Source organism: Littorina saxatilis, linkage group LG3 (genome assembly GCF_037325665.1).
Source record: "Littorina saxatilis isolate snail1 linkage group LG3, US_GU_Lsax_2.0, whole genome shotgun sequence".
NCBI classification, from domain to species: domain Eukaryota; kingdom Metazoa; phylum Mollusca; class Gastropoda; order Littorinimorpha; family Littorinidae; genus Littorina; species Littorina saxatilis.
In genome coordinates, this window is record NC_090247.1 from 66,734,575 (window position 1) to 66,755,463 (window position 20,889).

General features: G+C 44.7%; 1 protein-coding gene across 1 annotated transcript in view; it reads left to right on the forward strand.

The window, feature by feature from the left end:
- Nucleotides 1–1,162: 1,162 nt before the first annotated feature.
- LOC138963039 (uncharacterized) overlaps nt 1,163–20,889 on the forward strand; it is a 37,832-nt gene continuing 18,105 nt past the window's right edge. The window contains exons 1-7 of the mRNA XM_070335030.1: nt 1,163–1,527; nt 2,107–2,260; nt 2,993–3,310; nt 7,187–7,330; nt 16,815–17,060; nt 17,654–17,884; nt 19,113–19,200. Coding sequence (XP_070191131.1) covers nt 2,203–2,260; nt 2,993–3,310; nt 7,187–7,330; nt 16,815–17,060; nt 17,654–17,884; nt 19,113–19,200 — 1,085 coding nt within the window. The 5' untranslated portion in view covers nt 1,163–1,527; nt 2,107–2,202. The remainder of the gene's footprint in view (nt 1,528–2,106; nt 2,261–2,992; nt 3,311–7,186; nt 7,331–16,814; nt 17,061–17,653; nt 17,885–19,112; nt 19,201–20,889) is intronic.

The window sequence follows — 20,889 nt, forward strand, 5'->3', positions numbered from 1 at the left end:
CCAGAATTTTTTGTTTTGGTGTGACAGGGAGACTACCGTCGCCCTTCACAGCAGACAGTTGTTCGCCTTAGAAGTAGGCAACACCTGTGGATTGTAGAGTTCTGTTTGTGATGGGGTCTGGCGGCTTTTGTCTCTCTGTATGTTCATCGACGAAAATGACGATACAATGCATCCAAAATAACGACAGATTTGTCTCCAATCCTTCGAAAAAATGGCTGTGCTGGCGATGCTTTCCTTCTAAAAGCCATGTAAATGAAAGGCATCTGTAATTCCGTGACTTCAAAGTTATCTAAAATAGCTTGTTACGCTTACAAGATGGATTCTGAGCTATGAATTTTCAACGCTAAAGTTCAACATTACCCGCAAATCTTCAACCGTAGCAAGACTGGTAGAGCCACACACTCAGTGAGACTGAGAGTGACATTCACTGATCAGGGGCGGATTCCTGATCGGATTCAGGGTCCCCCCCCCCCCCCAAAAAAAAAAAAAAAAAAAAACCCCAAAAACTTAGTATAAAGAAAAACTGATGGCTCAGATTGCACCAGATTGCTCCATTTTCCTTAATTTTTATCCAAATTTTCCCGGGGGGACATGCCCCCGGACCCCCCTAAGAGCCGGCCTTTGTCTTCTAAGTGACGGTTTGGGAAAGTAGTTGGCTCATTTGTTGGCTCAGGTTGCACCAGATCGATCAATTGTCCTTGTTTTGATCCAAATGTGTCTTCTTAAACTTACTGTTTGGAAGGTGTATTAGGAGAAGTTTCTTGGCTCAGAGTGCACCAGGTTGCTCCATTTTCAATGTTTTTATCAACATTTTCCGGGGGAGCATGCCCCCGGACTCCCCTAAGAGGTTCGAACGCTCCGCGCTTTCAACTAAACACTTCGCGTCGTCGAAATGTCCATAAAAGAAATTTGGAACTCCCCCTTCCTCCCCCTCCCCCTCCCCCCCTCCCTAAAAATGATATGTGATCTGCCCCTGCTGACTGACTGTCTCACAGAACAATGGCTGTCAGTCAACTCGATCTGTGTCACTGACGTAACATATCATATTTTGGTCAAAATTACAAATAACGTATTATTCCACATATTAAAAAAAAGATTGTTTTGAGATTCAAGAAAAGCTTGCAGGTAACACCGCAATTGACCGACACACTAACACATTTTTATTTTTTATTTATTTACTTTTTTATATATATTTTTTCTTCTTCTGGTTTATGTAGCACTTGCTCCTGAAGTTGTTTTTCCCACCATTGTGTTGTTATTATTTTGTTTGGTGGGGAGCTTTGAACTGAATATTCACAACCCATAATTATTTACAATGCAAAGTTTCCACTAAGTTTTGAGACCTGTAACACGAAGCACACTATCGAGGATACAGGAATTTTCCGGAAATTGACGAAGACTTCCAATCAGGCTTCGGCAAAGTCCGGGCAACTTCCGCCTGAGAGTGCGTCTTTAGAAACAAGTTCGCGTTTCGCGCTTTTGTGTTATGATGGGCTGCATATTTGAAGGAAAAATCTGCAGTTTATGGTAAGATTCAGGAAGGGTGACGTTGTGTATTGCTAAAGTAGAAGATAATGTGTGTTCTCGCAGTGTGACTTGCTGATTGTTGACACAGAATAGCGTGGTATGAGGCAGGGCGCGCGTGCTCCCCACACAATCTCATGAGTCATGGGACGCCAGTGCCTTGTTTCAAGTAAAAAACATAAATTCAGAACTGAGTGTCCCACTTCTCCTCCTAAGGACTTCTTATCGAACTTTGGGCCCGTATTCCACTGATGTGGTCTAATTGGTGGTGAAAATGGTACTTATATATAAACTAGGGAATTTGCTTCAGCACAAAATCCTTTCTTTGCATTGAATGGAGATCTACTCAGGGCATTTTCAAATGAAGCCGAAGGGAATGTTCATGTAAACATTTACTAAAATCATGAGCTCTAGCGTTTTACAACGAATTTGCTCCCCTTTCTAGGGCCCCATACTTTTCTCACAGTACTTCTTGTATTTGGCAGGGAAACACTTTTTTCTGGAGTTTATCTTGGATTCTGGAATCAAGAAACCTCGATCGCTGAGCTGACATTGATCTTAATTTTTGTCTTTTTTTCACAGAGACAGCATCTTCTGGCAAACTGCACGTAAAGAAACTGGAACCAAGTCCAGCGCAGCTTGCTTGTGGGTCACGTTGTGCTTACCAGAAGGGGAACAATGGCTAGCTTCATTTTGTACTGCTTTGTCCTCATCACAGCTGTAGCACCAAGTACAGGTATTAACTATTATGTGTCCAAAAATGTTTTTATAATTATGAAGAATTTTTTCTGTATGCGTCAGATTTTTCACCTGCCCTCTCATTGTATTATTTTAGTTCTTAGACAAGAGGCATTGATGTGCTCAGTATTATAAATTCTTACTGGCACTAGCATACTTTTTTTCATGTTATAATTATACTTTTTATAGCCGTGTCAGTTGGTACCTGTAGATGTTAAATTCACGTTTGAACAACGAATTGAGTGTCTGAACTTTATGCATACCTGTACGCACATGCAGTAGCACAGTTCGCAAATAATAATTTAATTCATAATTGTTTCATTTTTCCCATAATTTTCTGAAACGTGGAAACAAAATCAAGGTTTCAGTGCTTGGATGTATCACACCATTCATACTATCACATTATTAACACTTTGTGCATTGATATCAACTGATAATTGTCAGCATTGATATCTACCGATATCACACAATTACATCAGACCGTTATTACTCTCTGTATTGATATCAAGTGATATCACCAGCACTATTCATACCATCAAACTGTTTGTACTTTCTGTATTTGAATATATATATATATTAAGTGATATCACATTATTCATACCTTCAAACGCAGACTGTCAATTTTTTCTGTATTGATATCAACTGATATTACACCTTTCATACCATCATCAAACTGTTAATACTTTCTGTATTGATATTAACTTGTATAATTCTGTATTGGTTTCCACAGGTGCAGAGCATAGAGTCACTGCATGCGGTCCATCAGATGATCTGCGTGTCCCACTAACGTGCAACCCCGCAGAGTGGATGCATGTCTTTGCCGAACACTACAGTATCGCACCGCAAGCAGACAGCAACTGCTCCCTGACCAGCACCTGTCCACATTACCTGTCCTCCCATTCCTCGGGGCTGGCTGTGTCTTGCAACGGCCCGGTTGGTGCTGGTGGAGAGTGCCTGGAAGAGACTGAGGCGAGGAAGTGGTTCAACAAATCTTGTCCTGCACAGAGTGACCGTGCTGCTGTGGAGATCAGATATGAATGTTTACCAGGTAAGTTTGAGAAGTGTGGGTATGTGGAAACAGAGGAGAGAATAAAAGAAGATATGAAAAAAAAAAAAAAAAAAAAGCTTAAAGGTCTTTGTCTACATTTTTATACCGAAATCGCCATTTGACCATTAAAATGCAGAGTCTATTATCTACAAATATCAACAATACACCCCCTTTCGATCAGGAAAGACAAAGCCAGTGTAGCCGTTTGAAAATTCATTGTAGTGTTCCAGCGTAGTACTCATAGTAGGATATCCTTATTTGGAAAATGCCAAGCGCAAAACTCCTCTCAAATCCCGTGCATTTCGTGCGTTTAAAAAAAAGCGGGGACAGCGCTCCAGTGTCAAACTGTTGCTGCACTTGTTTGGGTGTGGCTATAAGCATAGTGACATGAATTTGATTGGTCAGTATTTTTAGGCAAAGCACATGTTCTCAGCAAACAGAAAACAAAATATTGGAAGCGTGAGTCACGCTACCCAAAAATAAAATCTTTTTTTACATATATTTTTTTTTCTATAACTTTTTTCCCCATGGTTCATTCATCATCTGACATAACTTTTTAGCGAAATCTAACCATAAGATTATTGAAAAAAAGCAAAAATGTAGACGACCACCTTTAAAGGACTTAAAAGAAAAATGAGACTACAGTGGGACCTCCCCTTTAAAACCTGTACAAATCTGAGAAATCAGGTCTTAAAAAACCGGCACGGTTGGCCTAGTGGTAAGGCGTCCGCCCCGTGATCGGGAGGTCGTGGGTTCGAACCCCGGCCGGGTCATACCTAAGACTTTAAAATTGGCAATCTAGTGGCTGCTCCGCCTGGCGTCTGGCATTATGGGGTTAGTGCTAGGACTGGTTGGTCCGGTGTCAGAATAATGTGACTGGGTGAGACATGAAGCCTGTGCTGCGACTTCTGTCTTGTGTGTGGCGCACGTTAAATGTCAAAGCAGCACCGCCCTGATATGGCCCTTCGTGGTCGGCTGGGCGTTAAGCAAACAAACAAACAAACAAACAAAAAAAGGTCTTAAAAAGGAGTGAGTGTTAAAATGGGGGTTTATTTACACAGGTTGATTTTGGGAAAGTGTGGTCTTAAAAGGGATGGAGTCTTTAAGTTGAGGGGTCTTAGAAAGGGGGTTCCACTGTATTACTATACTTGAAAGCTGATTACTATATATATATTTTTTTATATGATGGACTTGTCATGGAGATAAGCTATGCAGAGCTGCCAACTGCTACGCTTTTGGCATAGCACATGCTGCTTTTTAAGAGCAATTGCTACGCCAAACTAAGGGTTGCTACGCTTAAACAAATAATGAAAAGCATGCAACAGTTCCCTCTTTTTTGTTAGTCCTGGTACTGATTTCTGCCTTTCATTTAGTGTCACAAAATGGGTCATAATACATCGTCTATCCTGCAGATACTCTCTAATTTCTAAAGGGCATTTTATGTTCCTGCATTCTCCTGAAACTTTATTAAAAATGTCTATTCTTGTGCAAGAAGGCATAAATGCGGATGTGGGAATACATTTTAGAAAATGCTACTCTCAAACACCATTTGCTACGCTGAAAATTCAAAAAAAATCGAAATTGCTATGCTTGAGGCTTCACAAGTGTTGGCAGGTATGGTTATGATAGTTATTTGTTAATAAATGGAACCATGATTGGTAAAAGCTTGTGAAAATGTTGGTGAACGATGCATTTTAAGTTAACATCTTAGCCATGTAAGTTGTACATGGTCACACTTGGTCTGTGGGTCAGTCAAATCAGTGCTGTATAATCTTTCATAAGACATGACATAAGATAATTTATTGTCCATACAATTAATTACAATAGATGGAAAAGCGTGGTTCATCTGCTCTTAAAACAACCAAAACAACATATGACAACAACCTTAAAAAACAAAAATAAGAACAATAAAACATATGAAGTAAGAACACCCAAAGTACTCCAGACAGGCACGTCCGCCACATCCATACTGCACACACACACACACACACACTCGCACGCACACTCTCGCTCACATGAGTTGCTGGTAAGAGATACAGTCGAGATCATTTAACACGAAAAACGATAAGCCGAAAAAACCCATTACGCGAAACGTGTTGTCAGTCCCAATCATTCCCTTCATAAACCCTACTAAAAAACCCCATCATAACGCGAAATAAAATGATCTGAGACTGACGCAAAAAACGTTTACACTAAGCCGATTTTCGGTCTCTTGCGCCACCAAACAACTGTACAGAGTTGTTTCCCTTCACACTGCTTGACGCATTGAAAACAACACGGACTGCGTGGGGATGTGTTGAACGCTCAACAATTGCCAATTGTTTTCGTCACGTCGGTTTTGTGATTCCAGAGGATAGTGAATAGGACAATGGGGGAGAGACAGAGCAAGAAGAAAGTCGCATGGAAGAGTTTGTGTCTGCTTTTGACCGTGTGACAACACTTCTTGGCGTGATTGGTGTGACAGCACAGGATTTTCTTGAGGTCGACTCGGAAACGCACACAACAAAGGAGTTGACAACTGCCGAAATTGCCGACAATGTGAAAGCACAAATGGGTGTTGATATGAACGACGATGATGATGACATTGACAATGATCTTCACATCAAGAACGTGGAACCTCCGTCTGTTCGCGAAGCACTCTCAGCAGTCAACACACTTGCCACGTTTGTGTTGTCAAGAGAAGACTCCGAAAGTGTGTTTGACGACTTCACAAGAATTGAACGGTTCGTCGGAAAGTGCAGTGAGCCTGTCAAACAGTTGAAGTTGACGGATTTCTTTCGTCCTGTGTGAATCCTTAAACACTGCAATGGACTGTCGACTGCGTGCCCACATGCACCGCCTTGGTCTGTCGCACACACCGAACTGCCCGTGCGAAACAGGCCCACAGACCCCGGAGCACATCCTGCAGACCTGCCCGCTCCACCAGGAAGCCAGAACAGATCACTGGCCACAAGGTGCCACACTGCAGGAGCAACTCTGGGGCACCAAAGACTCCCTGATCCTGACCACTAGCTTTATTCAAGCTACAAAACTTGAAGTCTGACCCGAGGCCAAAAAAATCCTGGAACGCCGAAGAAGAAGAAGAAACACTGCAATGGATTTTAATCTTCTTTATCTTGCTTTAAAAAAATAATGCGATCTCGACTGTAGTAACCAATGCATCTATCACAATCCTAAAACGTATAGATAATAAAAACTTTTGGCCATAAATATAAACAGTACATGACGTTCAGGACGTTTTAGAAAGATGCTGATTTTTCCCCAGAATAAATCTTGATTTGTACAGTAGTACTTTTGTTGTGAGGCCCTTCTAATGTGAGGACACCTCCGAGTAAAATACATGTCCGTTGTCTGTTCACTTGACCAAAGTAAATCTATCATGAAAGTACAGCGTCAGTCAAAAAAAGGTTCTAGGCTACGGAGGGAAAAAAAGTCTGTTGGGGAACCTGGAAACTTGACGGTTTTTTTTTTAGGCCTAAAGTGAATTGTTGCTGTCTTTCAACTGCAGTTGCCTTGATGATGTTTACATGTACTGATGATGTTTACATGTACTGATGATGTTTACGTGTACTGATGATGTTTACATGTACTGAAGATGTTTACATGTACTGATGATGTTTACGTGTACTGATGATGTTTACATGTACTGAAGATGTTTACATGCACTGATGATGTTTACATGTACTGATGATGTTTACATGTACTGATGATGTTTACGTGTACTGATGATGTTTACATGTACTGATTATGTTTACATGTACTGATGATGTTTACATGTACTGAAGATGTTTACATGTACTGATGATGTTTACATGTACTGATGATGTTTACATGTACTGATGATGTTTACATGTACTGATGATACTTTTGTTTCAGGGAATGATGTGGTGGATATGTGTAGCAACCAAACCCGCACCTGGACTCCTATGTTTGAAGGCTATGAGATGAATGCTTACCTTGCTTCACCTGGATTTCCAAACACACCTGCCGTTAGTCAGAACTGCTCTTGTCAAATCACAGGTAGTAATATTGTCAGTGTAGAACAGTAGGCATGCAGTCCTAAATACGTTTGTTTGAGCAAGAACAGTGAGCTTGCTATAATTATGTTTGTTTAATTTTAGATTGTTAAAAATGTGTTTGATTTTGTTTAGGTCAACTCATGGGAATCTTTGAGTTATATATATATACAGTAGTACCTGCGATGAAAGGACGCCCTGGGGACCAGTTAAAAGTGTCCCTACATTGCAGGTGGCCTGTCATGACAGGTATATTCTGGTCAAAATAATAGACAAGGGGACTCCAGAAGGTGTCCGTTCATGGGAGGTGTCCTCTCTTCAGAGGGGCCTTACATTCAGGGGTGGGACTTTTCCACGGATTTCCGTGGACACATTAACTTACGAATTCCGCTGGAATAATCTATTTTTCCGCGTCCCATTTCATCACAGTATCTATAACTTGTTGACTGAATGATATGGAGAGAAGTGAAGATGGAACAGAACACTGGAGGCTTGAGAGTGTGCTGACTGAAAACTCCTGATAAGTAATAGTCATGTTGAGCCTCAATGCATTGGGGCGTCACTTGGATCATACTATTGCCAGTATTGGATTATGGATACATGGTTCATTACGTAAATATGCACCATTACAATGTTACCATTGTTGTGTGAAAGTAATTTTTATGTTTGGTTGGGATATTTTTTTGGGGGTGTGTGAGGGGAATGTATTTTGTACCTGATCCAAACGGGTTGAAATTTAGTCTCAAAATGCACCAGATTGCACAGATTTTAATGTACCGTACTTTCCGGGTGACAAGGCGCTTCGTTATACAAGACGCACCCCCTTCTTTTTAAAAAAAATTGTAATCCAGTCACCCATTGGACGCAGGGGGCCGATAGGGCGCACCAAAATGACCCAGTTTTTGCCATGAGAGGTGGTTCCCCTGTCATATCTGAGAGAGGAAACACTTCCTGCACCGGGGTCAGTGACCGGTCAGTGACCGACTTTAACTGAGTGAAAATATGTGTGCTCTCTAGCTGTGTGTGCGGCCAGATCAAAGGCATTGTGATAGCTGGGTGGCCTTGTTTATAGACACGACCTTCTTCCCAGGGGTCAATGACCCAGTTTTTGCCATGAGAGGTGGTTCCCCTGTCATATCTGAGAGAGGAAACACTTCCTGCACCGGGGTCAGTGACCGGTCAGTGACCGAGTTTAACAGAGTGGAAATCTGTGTGTGCGGCCAGATCAAAGGCAGGGCAGTATAGTACCTAGTAGCTGAAACATGCATTATCACAAGTTGTTTGACTGGTACTCAAGCGGTCTCTTTGATTTTTTTCGTATTTCATACACGGATTAGGCGCTTGGTTATACAAGACGCAGGGGTCGAACTCGAGGAAAAAAGTCGCGCCTCATGACCCGGAAAGTACGGTACTATTTAAGAAAAAATCGGGGGGGGGGGGGGGGGGGGGGGCATACCCCCGAACTCCCCTAGAAAAAAGGGATTTCCTTTTTTTTCATCACAAGAGTCCGACCCCTGTACATAGCAGGTCCCACTGTATATTAGAAAAAGTCCATCAAGATGAAATTTCTGTGATGGCCGGACTATTTCTACCGCTGTAGTTGGCAGGTGCTATTGAAATTAGGCCTTTGCAAACATAGGGACACAGACTGACTGACACACATGATATGCAAACACTGACACACATGATATGCAAACACTGACACACATGATATGCAAACACTGACACACATGATATGCAAACACTGACACACATGATATGCAAACACTGACACACAAAATGAATACAGTGGAACCCCCCTTTTAAGACCTCCAAAAATCTGAGAAAATTAGGTCTTAAAAAGGAGGGAGTCTTTAAATGGAAGTAAATTAGCAGAGGTCATGAACAGAAAAAGTCTGAAAAAGCAAGGTCTTGGAGGGGGGGGTGTCTTAACCTTCACCGTACTTCGTGGGTCGTGGTCAACCCAGAGACTCACAAAATCGTCTTTAACTCTGAAACTATTTGGATGTTTTATTTGAAACTTCATGTAATCTCTAATTACCATACAACCTTCCCATTGCCCAAGTTTTTAAAGATTATCTTTGTAAACAAACAAATAAACGATGATGTAATTTGAACTACACAGTCCGGATGATGTGGGTCGTGTACGACCCATATGGAATTACGTAAGGAATTTTACGTTGTTTATCCTTATGCGGATGGCGTGGGTCGTGTACGACCCATACTCTGCAAAGAGGCGGCAAAACGTTTATTCCTATTCGGATGGCGTGGGTCGTGTACGACCCATACTTCTTACGTTGAATCCTTCTTTGGAAAGTATGGGTCGTACACGACCCACATCATCCGGACTGTGTAGTCCAACGTGTGATCCGGTGAAGGTTAAAAAGGGCCGGTTCAACTGGAGTTATACAAACACGCGCAGATTCAGCAGTGAGTCTGAAGTAATTTTTTAAACAGCTGTAAAGTGCAAATTTTTTTTTTTCTTGAGTAAAAATACCCCAAATGGAAGAGTGTGTATTAAAACAAAGAATGTTGTAACTGGGTACAGTATTTCTAAACCAGGAATAAACATGTCAGTCTTGATGCACACACACACACACACAAGACTTAGACCAGTTTAGATGTGTCGAAGACAAATGGTGTATTCATGACATAATCATAACATACACTCACTGATTTATTCATGACATAATCATAACATGCTCACTGATGTATTCATGACATAATCATAACATGCTCACTGATGTATTCATGACATAATCATAACATGCTCACTGATGTATTCATGACATAATCATAACATGCTCACTGATGTATTCATGACATAGTTATAGCATGCTCACTGATGTATTCATGACATATTCATAACATGCTCACTGATGTATTCATGACATAATCATAACATGCTCACTGATGTATTCATGACATAATCATAACATGCTCACTGATGTATTCATGACATAATTAAATTACATATTCTTACTCCGAGTCACATATTAGCATTGACGCAGTCGAGATGCTAGGTAGACTGAAAAACGCTATCCCGTCTATAGTATAAGGGAAGCAACCCAAGCAAAAAAGTAGCAAGCTTGCTACCCTGGGTTGCCTCCCGTAGCGTGCATCACGCCACAGATCTCGTACCAAATACGAGACACCCTCATTCGACATCTTTCAGCCAGAGAGACAGGTCGTGCTTGATTTCGCTCCTAGGCCGTTTTTGCTGTCTGCTTGACACCTACCGGCCTCGGCTCCCCGTCTGCTCATAGCTGTTTCTAGCGGTGAGATTGTTCCTTTTTGTTGTTGTTTGCATTGCCATTCTGCTGAGAATTTTTCCGTCCGCGGACTTACGAATTTTGCTCAGTAGTTTGTTGCTGTGGCCGCCATTTTGGTCGCCATTTTTCGCTTACACGTGGTGTTTTTTGCTGGTTAGTTTGGGTTCGTGCTACGGACTTTGAGCGTTTACCAGTAGCATTGGTGGCTGCTTGTAGCTGGTGCGTTAGTGCTAGTTTATTCTGCTGAAGTTTTACGTCCTAGAGACTTGTGTATTTTCAGTAGTTTGTTTTTTCTCGTGTGACAGCATGTCTGATAGTGAGAAAAGCGAGCGGCTAAGGCCGAGGGTAGGGGCAAAGGCCCTGTTAAACCTAAGTCCTCGGCTTCCACCTCTTCTGCTAGGAACCCCACGGTTTACGTTTCTGACCCGAAGACTAACTTCGTTTTTCTGTGCCCATTTAGGCTCTGGAGGAAACTTCGTCTGGCTCGCGGGCGGCGGGTGTGGCCGCTACCACGGCCGTTTCTACCCCTGTACCTGCGCCGGAGGCTGGCGCTCTTGTTGCTAGCCTTTTGTCTTCTTTGATTCCAGAAATTCGGACGCTCGTTCGTACAGAAATGTCGCGGACGGACCCTGTTTCCAGCTCTGCCTCCCTCCCGGGGGTGTGCGACCCTCGGTCGTTGGCTTCCTTTGTTCCTGATCACCTGTCCAGCTTGCTGGCTTCTGTGATGGCTCTGGAGTCCGTGCACAGGGAGGCGTGTTTCTCTTCTCGGCCGGCGCTCGGTGGCTTCCGCTTGCGGGAGTGCACCTGAGCAGGTCCCTTTGGGGATACGGTCGACGCAAGGTATGTGCTCGCAGCAGCCGTCCGCGGCAGCTGCACTTCCGGTTCCCGGAAGTTGTGGTTCACTGGTTGCGGACAGACCATGGTCCCCTCCGGTTCGAGCTGCTCTTTACGTAAGCAGTCGTTCGCGGCAGCTTCCTTCCGGCTCCGGCCGGAAGTGGTGGTTCACTGGTTGCGAACAGACCATGGTCCCATCCGGTTCGAGCTGCGCTTTACGTAAGCAGCCGTTCGCGGCAGCTTCGCTTCCGGCTCCGGCCGGAAGTGTTGGTTCACTGGTTTGCGGACAGCCCATGGTCCCTTCCGGTTCGAGCCTTGCCCTGCTACAGCAGCCGTTTCCGGCAGCTGCTCTTCCTGCCTGGGCAGGAAATGTAGGTCAAACGGGTCGTGCACAGTCATCTGTCACTTCCGGTTCCGGCCTAGGGCTTCCGGGTTGTGGCTTGCAGACTCCTCAGCACCAGCTATGGCATAGTTCTGCTGTTGCGTCTGCACTCCCTGCTCCTCCCGGCTTTTCCGGTTCGGTTCCCGCTGCTTCCGTTGTGTCGCCGGTGAATTTCGAATACGGTGGTTCTCCTGGGCATACAGGCTTTTTGCCTCTGTTGGGACAGCAGCAGCCACCCACTTCGGTGGTGGCCGCTAGCTCCTCTCGTCAGCTGCCTTCGGTTGTTGGTGACTCTCATCTTCCTCTTAGTCAGGGGTGCGAGTTTCATCGATGGCCAACAGGATGGGCGTTCGGCTTACGGCCTTCCCTCGCAGCGTCATTTGTCGGGTTCTTTTGGCTATGAGCCGTCCCCTTCAGGTGGCGTTTCGGACTTCGGGTCCGTGTACGAGGAGCAGCTGCCTTCGGCGGCTCTGGCCAGCTTCCGAATTTACGTCAGCAGTCGTTCGCGGCAGCCGCTTCCAGCTCCGGCCGGAAGTAGAGGTTCACTTGCTAGTGCACAGACTACTGTCACGTCTGGTTCGAGCCTTGTCCTATGACAGCGGTCGCCCGCGACAGCTGTTCTTCCGGTTCCGACCGGAAGTGTAGGTTCACTGGTTAGTGCACAGGCTACTGTCACGTCCGGTTCGAGCCTTGCCTTACGTCGGCAGTCGTACGCGACAGCGGCACTTCCGGTTCACGGAAGTAGTGCCTCGTTGGAAGGTGGACAAATAATGATCCCATCCTGCTTGAGCTGCGCTATACGTAAGCAGTCGTCCGCGACAGCTTCTATTCCGGCTCCGGCTGGAAATGTTAGTTCATCGGTGTGTGGGCAGCCCATGGCCCTTTCCGGTTTGAGCTTTGCCCTTTGCACGGCAGCCATTTCCGGCAGCTTCGCTTCCGGCCTTGGCAGGAGGGTAGGTCAAGCGGGTAGTGCACAGGTTACTGTCACTTCCGGTTCTGGCCTACGGCCTACCTTTGGGTTCCGAGCTTCAGCTCGTAGGTGGCTCAGCACCAGCTTTGGCATAGCGCTGCTGTTGCTGCCGCACTTCCGGCTCCTCCCGGATTTTCCGGTTCAGTTCCCGCTGCTTCCGTTTGGTCGCCGGTGAATTTCGAACAAGGCTTGCCCTATGGGCATACAGGCTTCTTGCCTCTGTTGGGACAGCAGCATCCGAGACTGTGCCAAAAGGTGACGTTTTCATGTCAGTATGTCCCAAATGACATCACCAGTACATTTTTCATTCTATCTAATCTGTTTTCGTTCTATTTTTTCTAATAACATGCGTTAACAATTGATTGCCAACTGGAATGGAAGAGCACAAAAAGTGTAACTTGATATGTAGTTTCTCTAGAGGGAAAAACATCTTCCACTTTCATGTCAGTGTGTCCCATGCAACATACATTTGCCAAACAGCTATGTGCAAGTAGATTATTTGTTAGTGGTATAGAAAATACTGATCAACAATTAAAGTCAGTTTTCACATTCATTTTCTACCTATTTCTTATTTGTTTATTCTGTTGGCAATGGTGAAATGTCAGCAATCGTGTGTCATTCGGGACAGTAGACATGACACCTGACCTTTTGGCACAGTCTCATCCACACACTCCGGTGGTGGCCGCTAGCTCCTCTCTCCCACTTTCCTTGGTTTTTGATTCCTCTCATCCTCCCCTCAGTTAGGGAATGAGCACAATCGATTGCCAACAGGAAGGACTTCGGTTGGCAAAGAGGAAGCAGCTACTTCTGGTTCGAAGAATCGCCCTTTGTAGCTTTTCACCTTTTTGCCTTTTCGCCGAGCCCCCCTCTTCGACAGGGGGTGGCCTCCGGCATCAGTTTCGTTGCTGGTTCCTCAGGGTTCAGCTTCGGAGCTGGCATCGGAATGCCTTGCCGCTCCTGCGCAGGCTTCCTCCTTCGTGCCCTTAGCGGACCAGAGGAAGTTGCCTTGGCCAAGGTCGTCTCGTAGCCGCCTGTTGGCCTTTCCCCGTCCGCGTGCACCGTTTCCGGTCACGCCGGAACTTCTTTCGCTTCTTACGAAGCCGTTGAGGAAGGATTCGGTTCTGCCTCTCTATGGGCAGAATCTCCTATTCTCTGAGGAAGGGGGCTGACAACTTTTGGAACTCAGTTCCATTTCCGAGACTCTCCTGCGGGCGCTTTCTCGCGCTCTGGCAGATTCCTTGGCGCCCTTTCCCCTTAGTAAAGGGCAGGACGCGGAGGAAGTGTCTCACTCCTCTCCACACTTACAAGGGTGGACGAGGCACAGATGAGGCTGTCCTCTCTGCACTATTTCCATGCGGTCTTGTGCGGAAGGGACTTGTTTCTTGCCCACTCCCGGTTTTCTGAGGAGTCGACAAGGAACATTCTCAGTTCGTCATCCTTGGTGGACGGTCTCTCTCCGGCAGCCTGGCCTCTCATGCCAGAAGCAGGGGATTGAGACCAACAGAGAACAGCGGTTCCCTTCTTTTGAGCTTCAATTTGAAAGCAGCAAAAGCAGGCCGCTCCTAAGCAGGCTATACCTAAGCGGACTCAGCCTAAGCGGCCTACGTCCTCAGCTCAGGTGAGATTGTTTCTTTCACAGCCGTCATAGGTACGCTGGGTTTTTGAAACAACAGCCGGCCTTAGGGCTTCGGGGTTTTAGCCTCGGCGGGAGCAACAGCCATTTCATCCGTTGGAGTTTGTGGTTGTTGCTTTCCTTGTGCTTGTGGCTTCGGGCTTCGACATTCTTTCTCTTTCCCAGCGTATGGGTGCTGAGAGGTCGATTTCCGTTTAAAGGGGGGTTTCTGCCTTTGGGCTTCCCCGTTTTCTCTTGCCACGAGCTTCTGGACTCGGTCCAGGTTTGTCTTTCGCCGAGTCTGACTTTGTCTTTTTCTAGCGATCAGACGCGTTCTGGTGTTTCGTCCAAACTTAAGGTTCACTTGAGTTGGCCTCGGAAGTAACATTCAGATTTTCCTGAGGGTGCATTGTCTGGGCAATGCATGTTTGAGAAGTCATTCTTGGCTTGTCACTTTTTCTCAGGTTTTTTGGCTACTCCTCCCCTTTTGGGCAGAGGTCTAGCTAATGTTCCAGTTTTCTCGGTGCTGGCCTCTAGGCCAGCATCTTTTTCGGCGGCCGAAACTTTTGGTTTCTTACTGTGCCTGTGTACTTTGAGTACTTTGGTGCGATGGCCGGCCTACGGGCAGCAAGGCTCTCGGCCTTAGCCTGTGTTATAGTCTCCTGCCTGTCGTGTTGCGACTTTGGCAATTGGTTCTTGTGACTGCGGATTTCGTCTCTTCCTCTTCTCCATCAGGCTTGCATGATGTGAGTTGGGACGATTTCTGCCGGGTTGGGCTTCCGGCCTGGTCACCCCTTCTTCACTTGCAACTATGACTATTACTGAGAACTCTGGTCTCGGGAGGCTGACGGCTGGTTCGCTTCACGGTTTTCCGTCTTTCTTACCAGCTTCGTCCTTTCTGTTTCGGGTTTTTTGATTCATTTTCAATTACCTACAAGCAGTCTGCTCTGCGATCACGCTGGCTTTTGTCATTTTGTTTCCGGTCTCCGGTCACATTAGGATTTGGCCACTGCGGGTCCGCATTTGCGGTGCTTAGGCACTACCTTAGGTCGCGTCGTCCCCTTTTTTACCCCTCTCTCTGCTTGCGCAGGGATGGGCATGGGACGACTGGTGACCGTCTCCCTTGAGTTTTGCTCATTGAGGTGGACCCTGGTACTTGATACTCAGGCGTCTCTCTCTTTCCGGTTTGGAGTTTGGTCACTCTTCCGGAGCTGACTGTTCTCTCAACGGCCTTTGGGCCTCACTCCATCCCAAAGTTTTCTTACTTTGGCATGTTTGCCTTATGGTCTCCGTGAGGGTCGGTCCTTTTCAGGGCTTAGCCGGCAACCTTACGCACGGATCTTTTCCAGGCCATTAGCATTTCCTTCCATTTAAGGGGGGGGGGGGGGGGGGCAGCTTGTCCTTCCCTCTACTTGGTCGGGTTTATCCAAGACTGGGGTCCTTTTCCGGACTGTTTTACGGTTCAGAAGATTGGAAGAAGTGCTGGGCACAGCTTACTGGCTCTCTGAGGTTGTCTTTCGCATTTCTTGCCTGAGAGACATCTCGGCTGTCAATCAGGGTGGTTCTCGGTCCGTTTCTGTCCTTTGGCAGTGGGCCAGTTCCTGGCAAGGGTTTAGAGTGAGTCAGTGGTTGCTTTCTCACGGGATCCTTTCCTGACTTTTGGCAGTGGGCCAGTTTCTTGGCAAGGGATTTTCTTGCCCTCCGCCTTGTCATAGCTTATGCTATCTTTCCCTCGGCTCGGCCCGAGCTCTTTTCCAGGGCCTGGGCCTCCTCCTTGGCCTTTTTGGCCTATGGGGTTTGGATGATGTCCTGCGCACAGCTTCTGGCGCCAGGATTTTGTCTTATCAGGTTCTGCAGACATTGCTGCCCTCTGTCAGGATGGGTCTCGGCCCATTCCTTCCTTGGCGGCAGCTGGCTTTTGTCTCTCCAGAACTTTAGAGTGAGTTTGAACTTTTTGATCTTACCCACCACCTTGTTGGAGTTATCTGCTAATATGTGACTCGGAGTAAGAATATGTAATTTAATAGAAAATTTTTGATTAAATTTTCATTTGATTAATATACTTACCCGAGTCACATAGGTAATTCCCTCCCACCTTCCCCGCTTTTAGTTTCTTTGTATTCTAGAAGTCGAATGAGGGTGTCTCGTATTTGGTACGAGATCTGTGGCGTGATGCACGCTACGGGAGGCAACCCAGGGTAGCAAGCTTGCTACTTTTTTGCTTGGGTTGCTTCCCTTATACTATAGACGGGATAGCGTTTTTCAGTCTACCTAGCATCTCGACTGCGTCAATGCTAATATGTGACTCGGGTAAGTATATTAATCAAATGAAAATTTAATTAAAAATTTTCGATTATAGCATGCTCACTGTTCTTGCTCAAACAAAAGTGTGTTATCACCTGTTATGTATCAACACAGGAGAGGACCTATGGCTGCGAGGGTTTGAAATTAAGCTGGACGTTGGGGCAAACCCTCCCTGGTCGGACATACTGACCGTGTCTGTGGATGACGTCGTGAGGTGGTCAACAGGCGGGTCCACTGGACGTCTGAGCTACGTGCAGGATGCCATGTTGGTGCCGAAGCTGGGGGAGAATGTCACGCAAGTTTTTGTGGATTACCGAGACTACGATCAGCCTGGTCAGCTGGCCTGGATTAAAGTGAGAGGTACGTGTTGGGATTACTAGTAGTGTTGAAAGGAATACAATGGAACCGCCTTTTTAAGACTTTTAAAAATCTGAGAAAATCGGATCTTGAAAAGGAAGGAGTATGAAAATGGGGGTAAATTTACAGAGGTTATAAACGAAAAGTCAGAGAAAACAATGTTTTAAAGTTAAAAAGGAGGGAGTCTTGAATTCGGGGGTCTGAAAAAGGGGGTGTCACTGTACTTATGGTCTCAAATCACCCTTTGAGCTACACAGTTAACAGTGCTGTGGGGTTTGTAATAATGTCACCACACTCCAAGAACACCTTCATGGTTATGTTTGAATGTTCAGTTTTTCTCATTTTCAACCCAATGTTTGGGTAATCTTTGAGTTGGCAGACTTCCGGCATTGCACCATTGTATCAGTTTTTTCCAAAAATGTTCAGGATAGGGGCTTTTCATTCTTTATTTTACAATTTTATGATTGCAAAAAAAGTATAACTCCTTTTAAAATGTTGTATGTGCTGTCCGTGTATTAATTGGTGAGTACAGAATTCTTTTGTTTTTCAACTTTAGCTCCTTTAATATATTCGTTCTTCTGCAAATGTGTTGAAAGGTACAGGAGAAAATCTGACCATCACATGCATGAGTGTTCTGGTTCCTCCTCCCCCTACAACTACCACAACAACTACAACCACCACCACCACCACAACCACCACCACCACTACAGCCACCACCACTACCACCACCCCAACACCAACAACCACAAAAGCAACTCCTTTTCCTGGCGGGAACTCTGTGAACACCACTCCCAAGAAGGGAGCTGATAAAGAGCCTTCAAAGAAAGGTATGTGTTCAATGCTTTAAATCAGCCACGTCAAAATTAAACTTTGAGGGTATTTGGTTTAAACAGTATTTTATTCATAAACACACACATGATAATATAACAACATCGTTAAAAAGGAGCACAACAAGTTTAAAACGTATGGTAAGTGCTCACATAAACATGCCCGAAATTTCAGGGCGGAATATGATTCACGCGAATTCAAAGAATTTGACTGGGTATTTCAGTTCTTTAAGCTAACTACAGCAGTGCGTGTAAAAATTGTACACTACACACGAAGGCAGAGATGTAAACTAAAAGAAGACAGAGGAAAGATTTGACTGCCCAAGTTTTATTCATGTATGAAGTTAGTTTAAAAGTAGTCCCGAAGTTTGAAAATGGTTCATTATGCTATCCTTTCCGATTACTGCTAAAGTTCCTAAGCCTTTTGCTATGCCAGTGATAGCAGCAGTAAGATTTAAAAGTAAAAACCTACAACCATTGCTGACTTGTTCTTCTTCTTCTTTGTTCATGGGCTGAAACTCCCACCTTCACTCATTTTTTTTTTTTACACGTACATGTATGACCGTTTTTATTCAGCCATACGCCGCTTTTCGTGTTTCTATAACCCACCGAGCTCTGACATGGATTACAGGATCATTTCCGTGCGCTCTGCCAGGTCTTGTGCTTGCCTGTACACACGAAGTGGGGTAAGGCACTAGCAGGTCTACTAACAAGTTGACCTAGGAGATCGGAAATATCTCCACCCTTAACCCACCAGACTGCCGCGGCCAGGATTTGAACTCAAGACATTCCAAATAGGATGCCAATGTCTTAACCACTGCGCCCGTTGCTGACAAATTTGTTACTAATCTATTTCTATCACACACACAGACACAGACACAGACACAGACACACACACACACACACACACATACACACACACACACAGACACACACACAGACACAGACACACACACACACACACTCACTCTCAGAGGCAGGCACATGCACGCACACATACAAGCACACACACACACACTCACACACACTCAGAGGCAGGCACATGCACGCACACATACAAGCACACACACACACACTCACACACACTCAGAGGCAGGCACATGCATGCACACACACACACACACACACACACACACACACACACACACACACACACACACACACACACACACACTCACATGCAGGCACGAACAGAGATTTGTAAACAAGATTGTGGTTTCTTTTGCAGATGTTGATACAGGAGTTATTGTGGGTCTCATCATTTTGGTCATCGTTCTGATCGCTGTTGCTGTTGTCATGGGTTTCATCATTTGGAGGTACATGTATATGTATAGACCGTTCTGGAGAAATTCTGGTTGGATATCGTATTACTCACGCATGGATTGGGGAAAACGAAAAAACATTCACAGATTTCGGAAAACCAATCACCCATTTTAGCTTGACAGAAGTTGTAAAGACAAGCAAGAAGCGCGAAATAGTTTTATGGCATTTTTGGCTCACGTAAGTGTAGCCTATGCGATCGTAACTTTGTCTGTCTGTGCGTGCGTGTGTGTGTGTGCGTGTGTGCGTGCGTGTGTATGTCTGTGGTAGAAACTTTAACATTTCGTCATTTGAAGACGTCACATTATGACGTAAGAGGGTTAGACGTCACGCGAAGGAATTACTGAAAGTCTCGGTCATTGTTATTTTGAGCGGGCCGAGACTAGTTGGCAGTCGTGTCCCTGTAAGTAGGCTACATGCAGACAGACAGATCTAGATCTAGTGTCTCACTTTCTTGCACAGTGTCACCTATGCTTACTGTGTGTGTGTGTGTGTGTGTGTGTGTGTGTGTGTGTATGTGTGACGGAGTGATTGAGTTTGTGTTACTGTTTGTCGATTTCTTACGTGAGCCTTGAAGGCTTCGCCTCTTGTTGTATCCTTGCATGCGTCTACGGTTGTACTTGTTTTGTTGCAAAATGATACTTTTTGCAGAATAAAGTAAAGATCCAGCAAATCAGTTTTATTTGGACAAAGTAAAGTACTGGCTGAGCTAAGTAAAATAGATTTAAAAAACTATGGCTGTAATCAGCCTGCAAGCGGAACTGGTTTTGTACACGGAGTGGATTTAAGCACACATTTTCACCTGCTGACTCGACTAGAGTTCAAGTTAAGGGAACCCAAATCATGAGAATTTAAAAAAAAAAGTCAACAGAAGTCCACTGATGGCCAGTTGTAAGGCTGAATAGACAGGGGGGGGGGGCGTAATATATAGGTAAGATATAGTAGGAAATAGTAGAAACACGAAAAACCAATCCGTCTGAGAAAAGTAGGCCGTAATATCAAGGGAGCCTTAATTAAGTAGAGGGGATATTCTGGACCCCTTCCGTATCGCACTTCTTGTAATATATTTGTGTGTCAGTTCAGCCAGAAGGAATAGCAATCAAATTGAGTTGGAAAGTTTGGTTGCTTTTTGATCAAAATTGATTTTGTTATTTTATTGAAATGTAATTGAATTGAATTGAATTGAACTTTATTTAACAAGGATTAAGATTTAAGGCTACATCTTTTCTTCCGATCTGTCCTTGGGACGCACAGACACACAATGATAAAATTGAAAAATTAAAAAGTTAAAAAGTTTACCAACAAAAGGAGGTCAGAAAACTTCAGCACGTGATGATAAAGATGACGATGATAATGATGATGATGATGATGAGGCATGAAGAGCATACATATGTGGTTATTCATAAAATCAAATGCATACTATGCAAGTAATTATAAGTACAAGCTGGTAGCAGTCGAACATGTAGCAATAGTACAACAAAAATATGTTCAGAATATACAATGCACAGCATATCTTTGGCGTAATACTAAGTGTGGTAAATCAAAACGCGTTAAACTACTCAGACATTAAGTGTTTTTTTGACACATTTTTAAAAACTTTTTAATGACTTTAAGTGCTTAAAGGATGATGGAAGTGAATTCCAAACTGATGTACCCGGAAAAAAAATTAGAAGCTTTCTGTACAG